A 13,014-nucleotide genomic window follows, 5' to 3' on the forward strand; every position below is an offset into this window, starting at 1 on the left:
TATTGCTGGGAAAAAGAAATTTCTCAACAAAACAACTGTAGTATTTAGGTTTCTCGTCAAAAAACTAAAATTTCTTTTCTTGATGTTACATTTAAATAAATCATTTTTCAATTTCGTTTACATTTTTCAATTTTGCCTTTGGGGCGAAATGTCGCTTTAAGAATATTAGTTAAACCAGTGATTCCAGGTGCATTCAGACATACAGTAGCAGTAAATCACATCTAATCTCTTGTGTTTCACACCTACAATATTGCACGTGTGTGTATGTGTGTGTGTTCCTGTCATTGCTCACACCCAGTGCCATAGTGATAAAAACACTGCATTCATGTCCAGTAATGGGTGTCAATGGCTCTCTCTGTTTCTTCCCGTCTCTCCACTCCTCCAGTGCTGTGTTGTTACAGGCTCCAAGTATGCAGAGCCAGCAGGATTCTCCTCCTCCTCCTCAGTCCAGCTAGGCTTCTTTTCGGCAGAGGAGATGAATAATGTATGTTTCAAGCTGTGTTGAAAAATAACAGCAACTGTGAGTGTGGCGTCTGTGCTGTTATCACTGCTCAGAGCCTCCTGGTGTGCAGATGGCTACAGATTTGTATCAGTATGATTTGTGCTCGAGCAGCGGAGAAAAGTATTTTAGTTACATCTGCAAGGTCCTTCATTTTCTGTCAGCATTTCGTGTTCAGATGCTTTTATGCTTTCAGGTGTGGATTGTTAAGTCTTTTGTGCATTGTGACGGAAGTGATTAACAGTCACTTCCTACAAAAACACTCCCTCTTATTTTAGCTTTCATGAACACATCTTGAGAGCCAAACAGGCCAGAAAAATCAGGATTTTCTAAACCCCAAGGGGTTCAATTAAGGACAGGATGTTGTGTTTCTCATCATAAATTCAGTTTCAAATTAAGTTAGCCTTATCAAGGAGGGTACCTCAGCTGCAGTGAGTGCTTCTCAAAAAAGCAGTCGTCCAAATCCTTTGTGGTGACAACAAGAAATCAGTGTGTTGTTTCAGTGTTCGTTGAATCCACCACTTTCTTCTTGTTTATGTCTGTTCTTCTTTCTTGGCTCCTGTCAGATCTGCACTTGGCAGCCGAGCTCGGCAAGACTCTCCTGGAACGTAACAAGGAGCTAGAGGACTCCCTGCAACAGATGTACATCAACAATGAGGAGCAAGTGCAAGAGATAGAGGTACGCTTGTCCCACATATTGTTTCTCTGCAAGTGCAAGTTTCAGCTAATTAGTGGAGCATTAGGAAGAAAAAGAAAAAATAGCATAGAGGACAAGAAGTGTTTGTTCTGTGAACATAAAAGGATATGCAAAATTACTGACATCTCATCACAGCTCAAAGACTGGACTCCTTACTAGTTAGAAGTTTGGCTGAGGATGAGTGAACTCAGCAGACACAGAGCACGCAACTCTGAAGGAATCACATAAAACAAAACAAAACACGCTGTTCTTGTCAAGAATCTATGTTTCGGACACATGCAAGTGTCTATTATGTGTTATGTTAATATATGTCAGACTTGCAGCTAAACACAATTTTACATCAAAATGCATTCATTTGGTAAAAAGTGACTTAAAATAAGTGCATTTGAAGTCCACAGAAACAGGAGATAGATGTCATTAAATTTACAATTAAGTTAAGTGGTCTGCAATTTACATACCCTTATCAGATGGACTCAAGTTCCTTGAAATCATACTGCTTTTTCAGACCAGAGGAGCTTTTAAATACTTTTAAAAACTCCCTTTTTGTTTTGTCCGCACGGCAAGAATTGGGAATAATAATAATTCTTAGAACGCTGTTTTGAGACTTTTTAGCACATATTTTAAAGTAGATGCTCTAATTTTAAAGAGGACCTTGAGTGACATAAGTGTAAAATGATTGGTCGAGCACGCGATTTTTCAAAAACCTGCTAGCCGTATAAATCAGACAACACAAACAAAAGCTTGTATTGCAAAAAAAAAAAAAAGAAGAAAACACAGACAAAAATACCGACCAGTCCAGCGATGTTGCGATACCAACCACCAGCTGGCTTACTTCACTTTAACATTCCTATTGGCACACACAAACACAAAAAAAGTCCTGAAATGTATATAGCTGGTGGGGGAGATCCTCAGTGGGCAGTTCCTCTCAGGTATTCTCCAGAATTGCCTGGTCACAAAACACCTTTAGTTTTTTAAAAGTGCAATCTGTTGGTCAGTGGTGGCTGTCAGAAACATTTGTTGTGCTCCTGAATGTGACATAAGATGCATGCATTGTATTTGACTGATGATTCAAATGCCATAAAAAGTTGTAGTATAGTATGCAATAAAAAAGATACTAAAAAAGTCACAGAATATTATGCTGAAAAAGTCATAAAAATCAAGTATAGTATGTCAGAAATCACATGAAAAAATGTCATAAAATTGTAAGCTAAAAAAGTCACAGTATAATATGCTTAAAAAGTCAAGTATAGTTTGCCAAAGAAAAGGTCATACTATAGTACTACTATGGTACGCTAAAAATTGTCGTTGTATAGTATGCCAAAAAGGTCAAAGTATAGTATATTAGATATTACATGGAAACATTTTATAGTATAGTATAGTATAGTATACCATAAAAATGCTGTACAAAAAGTAAATTTGTTGTTTTTATGTCTTGTTGAGAAATGTAACAAACTTGTCTTGTAATCTTGAACTTGTCTTCCTTGCAGCACCTGTCCAAGCAGTTGGAGATGTTGAGAGAGATGAACGAACAGCATGCAAAGGTGTATGAACAGCTGGATGTAACTGCCAGAGAGCTGGAGATCACTAATGAGAAACTGGTGCTGGAGAGCAAAGCCTCGCAGCAGAAAATAGACAGGTGATCGCACACTGTTGCAAAACACATCAGTAACAAGAATTATGTCACAGGTCACCCTCGTCATCATCACATTACATAGGTCTTAAAAGCCACTTTGAAGCCAAACGAGTATTAACCAACTAAAACTAGGAGGTAACTTGGTATGTACATTGCCCAATATTTTTGCTTAACCCTTGGAAACCTGAGCAACATAGCCTGATTTCTCAAAAATTAGCAAGAAATTCATAAAAAGTTACAAGAAAATTGCCTATAAAATAGGCAATAAATAAATAAATAATAAGGAAAGGAAACATGAGAATTACCATAAGGAAGTGCAAAAAATAAGATAATGTTTTCCCCCTTTAATGCATTTTAAATATATTATTATAGGAATTATAAGTATATATTTTCTTGGACTTTTTTTTCTTTTTTGGATAATATCTAATAATCTCCTTCACAATCTCCCCAATACTTTTCTTTTCACCCTTTTCTTAAAAAAAAAAAAAAAGTTTTGTTGACATTTCTTGCCCAGTTGCACATTGCCTTTTTCCCCATGTTTTAAAAAGAAATCAAACCAATTGTCCCAGGTTCTATAGGTTTAAATTCCTGTGAAAGGTGCCTGAAAACAGCACAACAAAACTGATGTCGATCAGGGTAGGCCACTCTACCAGGGCAGATAAAGGGGACTTAACATTTTTGTTTACTTTGCAGTTTCATAATCACAATCAGGGATAAAGTTCTTTGCTAATCATATTAGTGGTCTTAATGCTAAAGATTTCAATGGTTGCCCCTGTGCTTTCTAAATATTCCCCTTCACATTCTTTATGTTGTAACAGTGGCTCACTGTAGCTTTAGGTGAATGGCATGCTAAGCAAAGAGAGAATTAAGTCACCTGAATAGTGACTAAGCAGCACTGAGAAAAATGTTGTGTGTGTGTGTGCACAGGTTGACAGGCACCATGGAGACCTTGCAGGGTCAGGTGGACAGCCTGTCCGCTCGGGTTGAAGAGCTACGAACTCTGGAGGAGCTGAGGGTCCGCAGAGAGAAGAAGGAACGGCGCAAGACTGTGCACTCCTTCCCCTGCCTCAAAGAGCTCTGCACTGCGCCAAGGTCACTAACTGTCAATAGCTTATCCTCTTCTTTTTTTTTTTAAGATTACTTTTTTGGCTTTTGCCTTTATTTGAGACAGGACAGATATAGTGTTAAAGGGGGAGAGAGAGTGAGGATGACATGCAGCAAAGGGCTTAGGCCAAAAACGAATCCGTGGCCGCTGTGCAAGGACACAGCCTCTGTACATGGGGCGCCCGCCCTACAAACTGAGCTACTGGGCGCCCCAAAAATGTATCTTCTAATATAAAGTGTAAAAGTACAGAAAGGCACTTTGTTTGCACAGATTAGTATGTTGCTAATATTTGCTGCAACACATGATTTGATTGCTCTGCAGGATATCTGATAAGTTGATTGAAGTCATTCTGTTGTTGCACTGCTGTGCAAAGCAAAAACTCAGTAACCACATTTTTGGCCAAAATTTTGTTAAATATGAGTGACTTTATGACTTTGACTTCTTGCCTTATCATATAAATAATTATACCATCAGATATATAATTCGGGGGACAGCAAAGGGAAAGTTGCAACAACTAGAAAACCTGAGGCAAAACCAAACTGCTGTAACTCTGCTCAACCTAGTTAACGTGAGGCTCACCGGTGAGATGCCTTAGCCAAAGCTTATTCACCACATTCTCGTTTCTAGCGGTTGAAAAAACAATTTTGATTCTACAACAAAAACCAAGTAACACCAGATAAATTTGTCCTACACAAAATTAACTAGCCTAACTGAGCAGAGTAATGTTTAATGTTAATGTGATGTTTTTGGCTGTTTTTTCGTCACAATATACTATGACGTGTCTCAGCATGCTTTTTTATGTGGTTTTCAGCTGTTTTTGGGACATGTCATTCTTTGACATTTTGCCATGCTATAGAATTCCTGTTTAGGTACTTTTTTTGAAATCCCATATTGTGGTGTTTTAGGCCATTTTTCCATCCATCCACCTATTTTCTTCCGCTTATCTGGAGTCGGGTCGTGGGGGCAGCAGCCTAAGCAGGGAAGCCCAGACTTCCCTCTCCCCAGCCACTTCATCCAGCTCTTCCCGGGGGATCCCGAGGCGTTCTGGGCCAGCTGAGAGACATAGTCTCTCCAGCGTGTCCTGGGTCTTCCCCGGGGTCTCCTACCAGTGGGACGTGCCCTGAGCACCTCACCAGGGAGGTGTCCGGGAGGCATCCTAATTAGATGCCCACGCCACCTCATCTGGCTCTTCTCAACGCGGAGGAGCAGCGGCTCTACTCCGAGCTCCTTCAGGATGACTGAGCTTCTCACCCTATCTCGAAGGGAGAGCCCAGCCACCCTACGAAAGAAAGCTCACTTCGGCTGCTTGTTCTTTCGGTCACTACCCAAAGCTCGTCGCCGTAGGTGAGGGTAGGAACGAAGAGACCGGTAAAACGAGAGCTTTGCCTTTCGGCTCAGCTTTCACCACACAGCTGCAGAGTCCCATTACTGCAGACGCCGCACCGATGCCTGTCGATCTCCCATCCATCCTTCCCTCAATCGTGAATAAGACCCCGAGGTACTTAATCTCCTCCACTTGGGGCAGGATCTCATCCCCGATCTGGAGGGGGCACTCCACCCTTTTCCGGCTGAGAACCATGGCCTCGGATTTGGAGGTGCTGATTCTCATCCCGGCCGCTTCACACTCGGCTGCGAACCGATCCAGTGAGAGCTGGAGGTCACGGCCTGATGAAGCCAACAGGACCACATCATCTGCAAAGAGCAGAGACCCAATCCTGAGGTCACCAAACAGGACCCCTCAACACCCTGGCTGCGCCTAGAAATTCTGTCCATAAAAGTTATGAACAGAATCGGTGACAAAGGGCAGCCCTGGCGGAGTCCAACCCTCACGGGAAACGAGTTTGACTTACTGCCGGCAATGCGGACCAAGCTCTGGCACCGGTCATACAGGGAAAGGACAGCCCGTATCAGGGGAGTGGAAACCCCATATTCCCGGAGCGGACCCTCCTCTCTCGAATGCCTTCTCCAAGTCCACAAAGCACATGTGGAATTGGGCAAACTCCCAAGCACCCTCAAGGATCCTGCCAAGGGTCCAGAGCTGGTCCACAGTTCCACGACCGGGGCGAAAAAACCGCATTGCCCTCCTAATCCGGGGTTCGTTCAGGCGGACCCTCCTCTCTAGTACCCCCGAATAGACCTTACCAGGGAGGCTGAGGAGTGTGATCCCCCTGTAGTTGGAACACACCCTCCGGTCCCCCTTCTTAAAAAGAGGGACCACCACCCCAGTCTGCCAGTCCAGAGGCACTGCCCCCGATGTCCACGCAATGTTGCAGAGTCGTGTCAACCACGAAAGCCCCACAACATCCAGGGCCTTGAGGAACTCCGGGCGGACCTCATCCACCCCCGGGGCCCTCCACCGAGGAGTTTTTTGACCACCTCGGCAACCTCAGCCCCAGAGATGGAGGAGCCCACCCCCGGGTCCCCAGGCCCTGCTTCCTCACCGGAAGGCATGTCGGTGGGATTGAGGAGGTCTTCGAAGTATTCCTTCCACCGATCCACAACGTCCCGAGTCGAGGTCAGCAGCGCCCCGTCCCCACCATACACAGTGTTGACAGAGCACTGCTTTCCCCCTCCTGAGACGCCGGATGGTGGTCCAGAACCTCTTCGAAGCCGTCCGGAAGTCGTTTTCCATGGCCTCACCGAACTCCTCCCATGCCCGGGTTTTCGCCTCGGCGACCGCCGCCGCTGCATTCCGCTTGGCCTGTCGGTACCTGTCTGCTGCCTCCGGAGTCCCACAGGCCAAGAAGGCCCGATAGGACTCCTTCTTCAGCTTGACGGCATCCCTTACCGCCGGTGTCCACCAGCGGGTTTGGGTGTTGCCGCCCCGACAGGCATCAACCACCTTACGGCCACAGCACCGTCGGCCGCTTCAGCAATGGAGGCACGGAACACGGCCCACTCGGGACTCAATGTCCCCAGCCTCCCCCGGGACATGGTCGAAGCTCTTCCGGAGGTGGGAGTTGAAGCTCCTTCTGACGGGAGACTCTGCCAGACGTTCCCAGCAGACCCTCACAATGCGTTTGGGTCTGCCAGGTCTGACCGGCATCGTCCCCCCCACCATCAGGAGCCAACTCACCACCAGGTGGTGATCGTGTTTTAAGACAGCTCCGCCTACCTCTCTTCACCCGAGTGTCCAAGACATACGGCCGCAAGTCCAACGATACATACAAAGTCGATCATTGAACTGCGGGTCATAGGGTGTCCTGATGCCAAGTGCGCTATGGACACCCTTATGCTAACATGGTGTGCTTATGGACAATCTTGGCAAGCACAGAAGTTTTAACAAAACACCACTCGGTGTCATTTTTGGGGGGCATTTTTGCCATACTATAGCCTTGCAACTTTTTTGGTTCATGGGCAACGTTGCATTTTTCAACATGCCCCAGAAGGAGCACTTTATGGACTGTTTTTGGATACTCTGAACTTTTTGCAACACCTAGGCACAAACTATGGCATGCATTGGCAGGCTATTTTAGGGCGTTTTTTTTAGCCGTTTTCAGCTGTTTTTGGGGGTCATATTTTGACATTTTTGCCATACTATAGCCTTGCATTTTGGTCAATTTTTTCAACATGGAATATTCCATGCTGTTTTTGACTGTTTTTTGCAACAATATATGCTATGCATGCAGGTGAGGCAGACTATTTTAGGTGGTTTTCAACCTCGCGCACCAGCTCAGGCTTTTCCCTGTTTTTGGAACATGTATTTTTTGACATTTTTGCCATACTATAGCCTTGCATTTTTGGTCATTTTTTTCAACATGCTATATTATGTGTTTTTGGCTGCCCAGTTTTTGCAACATATATGCTATGGCATGACTTGGCAGACTATTTTTAGTGTTTCCCATGTCACCTTTTTTCAGCTTTTTTGAACATGTCATTTTTGACATTTTGCCATACTATAGCCTTGCATTTTCAGTCATTTTTCAACATGGTTTATTATTGTGTTTTTGGTTTTTTTTTTTTTTTTCAACTTTCTATGCTATGGCATGTGTTTTGGCAGGCTTTTTATGGTGGTTTTCAGTTGTTTTTAGCTGTTTTTGGGAACATGCCATTTTTTGACATTTTTGCCATACTATAGCCTTGCATTTTCGGTCATTTTTTTCAACATGCATGCATTATTTGGTGTTTTTGGCCTTTTTTTGCAACATTCTATGCTATGGCATGCTTTGGCAGCTATTTTATGTGTTTTTTAAGTGGTTTTTTAGCTGTTTTTTGGGACATGTCATTTTTTGACATTTTTGCCATACTATAGCCTTGCATTTTTTTGTCATTTTTTTCAACATGCTATATTATGGTGTTTTTTTGGCTTTTTTGCAACATTTCTATGCTATGGCATGTTTTGGCACGCTATTTTTTTAGTGTTTTTTAGTGTGTTTTTTAGCTGTTTTTGGGACATGTCATTTTTTGACATTTTTTGCCATACTATAGCCTTGCATTTTTTTGGTCATTTTTTTTTTCAACATGCTATATTATTGTGTTTTTGGTTTTTTGCTTTTTTTGCAACATTCTATGCTATGGCATGTTTGGCAGGGCTTATTTTATGTGGTTTTTCAGTTGTTTTTTAGCTGTTTTTGGGACATGTCATTTTTTGACATTTTTTGCCATACTATAGCCTTGCATTTTCGGTCATTTTTTTTTTTCAACATGCTATTTATGTGTTTTTGGCCATTTTTTGCAACATTCTATGCTATGGCATGTGTTTTGGCATGCTATTTTATGTGTTTTCAATTGTTTTTTAGCTGTTTTTTTGGGACATGTCATTTTTTGACATTTTTGCCATACTATAGCCTTGCATTTTTGGTCATTTTTTTTCAACATGCCATATTATTGTGTTTTTTTGCCTTTTTTGCAACATTCTATGCTATGGCATGTTTTGGGACGCTATTTTTTATTTTTTCAGTGTTTTTTAGCTGTTTTTGGGACATGTCATTTTTTGACATTTTTGCCATACTATAGCCTTGCATTTTTTTGGGTCATTTTTTCAACATGCATATTTTGTGTTTTTGGCCTTTTTGCAACTTTCTATGCTATGGCATGTGTTTTTGGCATGTTATTTTATGTGTTTTAAGTGTTTTTTAGCTGTTTTTGGGACATGTCATTTTTTGACATTTTTGCCATACTATAGCCTTGCATTTTCGGTCATTTTTTTTTCAACATGCCAATATTATTGTTTTTTTGGCCCTTTTTGCAACTTTCTATGCTATGGCGTGTCTTGGCAGGCTATTTTATTTTAGTTTTTCAAGTTGTTTTTTAGCTGTTTTTTGGACATGTCATTTTTTTGACATTTTTGCCATACTATAGCCTTGCATTTTTTGGTCATTTTTTCAACATGCTATATTATGTGTTTTTGGCTGTTTTTTTTGCAACATTCTATGCTATGGCATGTCTTGGCAGGCTATTTTTTAGTGTGTTTTTGAGTGTGTTTTTAGCTGTTTTTGGGACATGTCATTTTTTGACATTTTTGCCATACTATAGCCTTGCATTTTTTGGTCATTTTTTCAACATGCTATATTTATGTGTTTTTTGGCTGTTTTTTTGCAACATTTGCTATGCTATGGCATGTGTTTTGGCATGCTATTTTTATGCTGTTTTTAGTGTGTTTTTAGCTGTTTTTTTTTGGGACATGTCATTTTTTGACATTTTTGCCATACTATAGCCTTGCATTTTTTCGTCATTTTTTTTCAACATGCTATATTATGGTGTTTTTTGCCCTTTTTTTGCAACATTTTTCTATGCTATGGCGTGTCTTGGCACGCTATTTTATGATGTTTTTAAGTGTTTTTTTAGCTGTTTTTGGGACATGTCATTTTTTGACATTTTTGCCATACTATAGCCTTGCATTTTTTGGTCATTTTTTTTTTTTCAACATGCTATATTATTTTGTTTTTTTGGCCCTTTTTTTGCAACATTTCTTTATGCTATGGCATGTCTTGGCATGGCTATTTTATGTGTTTTTTCAGTTGTTTTTAGCTGTTTTTTTGGACATGTCATTTTTTGACATTTTTGCCATACTATAGCCTTGCATTTTTGGTCATTTTTTTCAACATGCTATATTATGTGTTTTTTTGGCCCTTTTTTTGCAACATTTCTATGCTATGGCATGTCTTGGCAGGCTATTTTAATGTTTTTTTCAGTGTGTTTTTTTAGCTGTTTTTGGGACATGTCATTTTTTGACATTTTTGCCATACTATAGCCTTGCATTTTTGGTCATTTTTTCAACATGCTATATTATTATGTGTTTTTTTTGGCCCTTTTTGCAACTTTTTTATGCTATGGCATGTTTTGGCAAGGCTATTTTATGTTTTTTTAATGTGTTTTTTTTCAGCTGTTTTTTTTGTTTTTGGGACATGTCATTTTTTGACATTTTTGCCATACTATAGCCTTGCATTTTTGGTCATTTTTTCAACATGCTATATTATGTGTTTTTTTTGGCCCTTTTTTTGCAACTTTCTATGCTATGGCATGTTTGGCATGCTATTTTATGTGTTTTTTGTGTGTTTTTAGCTGTTTTTTTTGGGACATGTCATTTTTTGACATTTTTGCCATACTATAGCCTTGCATTTTTTGGTCATTTTTTTCAACATGCTATTATTTGTTTTTTTGGCTTTTTTGCAACATTCTATGCTATGGCGTGTGCTTTGGCATGCTATTTTATGTGTTTTTTGAGTGTTTTTTAGCTGTTTTTGGGACATGTCATTTTTTGACATTTTTGCCATACTATAGCCTTGCATTTTTTGGTCATTTTTTTTCAACATGCTATAATTATATGTGTTTTTTTGGCTTTTTTGCAACATTTCTATGCTATGGCGTGTCTTGGCACGCTATTTTATGTGTTTTTTAGGTGTTTTTTAGCTGTTTTTGGGACATGTCCATTTTTTTGACATTTTTGCCATACTATAGCCTTGCATTTTTTTGTCATTTTTTCAACATGCTATATTATTGTTTTTTGGCCCTTTTTTTGCAACATTTATGCTATGGCATGTGTTTTGGAGCAGTTATTTTAATGTGGTTTTTTTGTTTTTTTAGCTGTTTTTGGGACATGTCATTTTTTGACATTTTTGCCATACTATAGCCTTGCATTTTGGTCATTTTTTCAACATGCTATATTTTGTGTTTTTTGGCCCTTTTTTGCAACTTTTTGCTATGGCATGTCTTTGGCAGGCTATTTTTAGAGTTTTTTGAAGTGTGTTTTTAGCTGTTTTTGGGACATGTCATTTTTTGACATTTTTGCCATACTATAGCCTTGCATTTTTGGGTCATTTTTTTCAACATGCTATATTTATGTGTTTTTTTGGCCCTTTTTGCAACATTCTATGCTATGGCATGTTTTGGAAGGCTATTTTTATGTGTTTTTTAGTGTTTTTAGCTGTTTTTGGACATGTCATTTTTTGACATTTTTGCCATACTATAGCCTTGCATTTTTGGTCATTTTTTTCAACATGCCATATTATTATTGTGTTTTTTGCCCTTTTTGCAACATTCTATGCTATGGCATGTTTTGGCATGCTATTTTTTATGTGTTTTAGTGTTTTTTCAGCTGTTTTTGGGACATGTCATTTTTTGACATTTTTGCCATACTATAGCCTTGCATTTTTGGTCATTTTTTCAACATGCCATATTATTTGTGTTTTTGGCCCTTTTTTTGCAACATTTCTATGCTATGGCGTGTCTTTGGCACGCTATTTTATGTGTTTTAAGGTGTTTTTTTTAGCTGTTTTTGGGACATGTCATTTTTTGACATTTTTGCCATACTATAGCCTTGCATTTTTGGTCATTTTTTCAACATGCTATTTATGGTGTGTTTTTTTTTTTTTGCAACATTTCTATGCTATGGCGTGTCTCTGGCAAGGCTTTTATGTTGTTTTCAGTGTGTTTTCAGCTGTTTTTGGACATGTCATTTTTGACATTTTTGCCATACTATAGCCTTGCATTTTTTTTTCATTTTTTTTCAACATGCTATATTATTGGTGTTTTTGGCCCTTTTTTGCAACATTTTTTGTATGCTATGGCATGTCTTTGCAGGCACATTTTTTATGTGTTTTTAGTGTGTTTTTCAGCTGTTTTTGGGACATGTCCATTTTTTGACATTTTTGCCATACTATAGCCTTGCATTTTTTTGGTCATTTTTTCAACATGCTATATTATTGTGTTTTTTTTGGCCCTTTTTGCAACTTTCTATGCTATGGCATGTCTTTGGCACGCTATTTTATGTGTTTTTTGAATTTTTTTTAGCTGTTTTTGGGACATGTCATTTTTTGACATTTTTGCCATACTATAGCCTTGCATTTTCGGTCATCATTTTTTCAACATGCTATATTTGCTGGTGTTTTTTTGGCCTTTTTTTTTAACATTTCTATGCTATGCTTGGCGTGTTTGGCTAAGTTTTTAGCTGTTTTTATTTTTGTTTTTTTGCCAAATGTTTTTTCAGCTGTTTTTTTGGACATGTCATTTTTTGACATTTTTGCCATACTATAGCCTTGCATTTTTGGGTCATTTTTTTCAACATGCCATATTTTTTGACATGTTTTTTTTTTTTGCATTTTTTTTGCAACTTTCTATGCTATGGCATGTTTTGGCAAGGCTATTTTATGTGTTTTTAGTTGTTTTTTCAGCTGTTTTTTTTGGGACATGTCATATTTTTTTTGACATTTTTGCCATACTATAGCCTTGCATTTTTTGGTCATTTTTTTTCAACATGCTATATTATGGTGTTTTTGGCCCTTTTTTGCAACTTTCTATGCTATGGCGTGTCTTTGGCACGGCTATTTTAATGTGTTTTTTTAGTTGTTTTTTAGCTGTTTTTGGGACATGTCATTTTTTGACATTTTTGCCATACTATAGCCTTGCATTTTTTTTCATTTTTTTCAACATGCTATATTATTGTGTTTTTTTTGGCCTTTTTTTGCAACTTTCTATGCTATGGCATGTTTTGCAGCTATTTTATGCTGTTTTTGAGTGTTTTTTCAGCTGTTTTTGGGACATGTCATTTTTTGACATTTTTGCCATACTATAGCCTTGCATTTTTGGTCATTTTTTCAACATGCTATATTTTGTGTTTTTTTTGGCCTTTTTTTTGCAAC

At 39.2% G+C, this 13,014-nt stretch overlaps 1 protein-coding gene across 1 annotated transcript in view; it reads left to right on the plus strand.

Moving 5' to 3' along the window:
• Nucleotides 1–335: 335 nt before the first annotated feature.
• Nucleotides 336–13,014, plus strand: part of cdr2l (cerebellar degeneration-related protein 2-like) — a 34,099-nt gene continuing 21,420 nt past the window's right edge. The window contains exons 1-4 of the mRNA XM_042504441.1: nt 336–408; nt 1,066–1,178; nt 2,684–2,832; nt 3,757–3,921. Coding sequence (XP_042360375.1) covers nt 336–408; nt 1,066–1,178; nt 2,684–2,832; nt 3,757–3,921 — 500 coding nt within the window. The remainder of the gene's footprint in view (nt 409–1,065; nt 1,179–2,683; nt 2,833–3,756; nt 3,922–13,014) is intronic.

The sequence above is a fragment of the Plectropomus leopardus genome, chromosome 17 (genome assembly GCF_008729295.1).
Source record: "Plectropomus leopardus isolate mb chromosome 17, YSFRI_Pleo_2.0, whole genome shotgun sequence".
NCBI lineage: Eukaryota > Metazoa > Chordata > Actinopteri > Perciformes > Serranidae > Plectropomus > Plectropomus leopardus.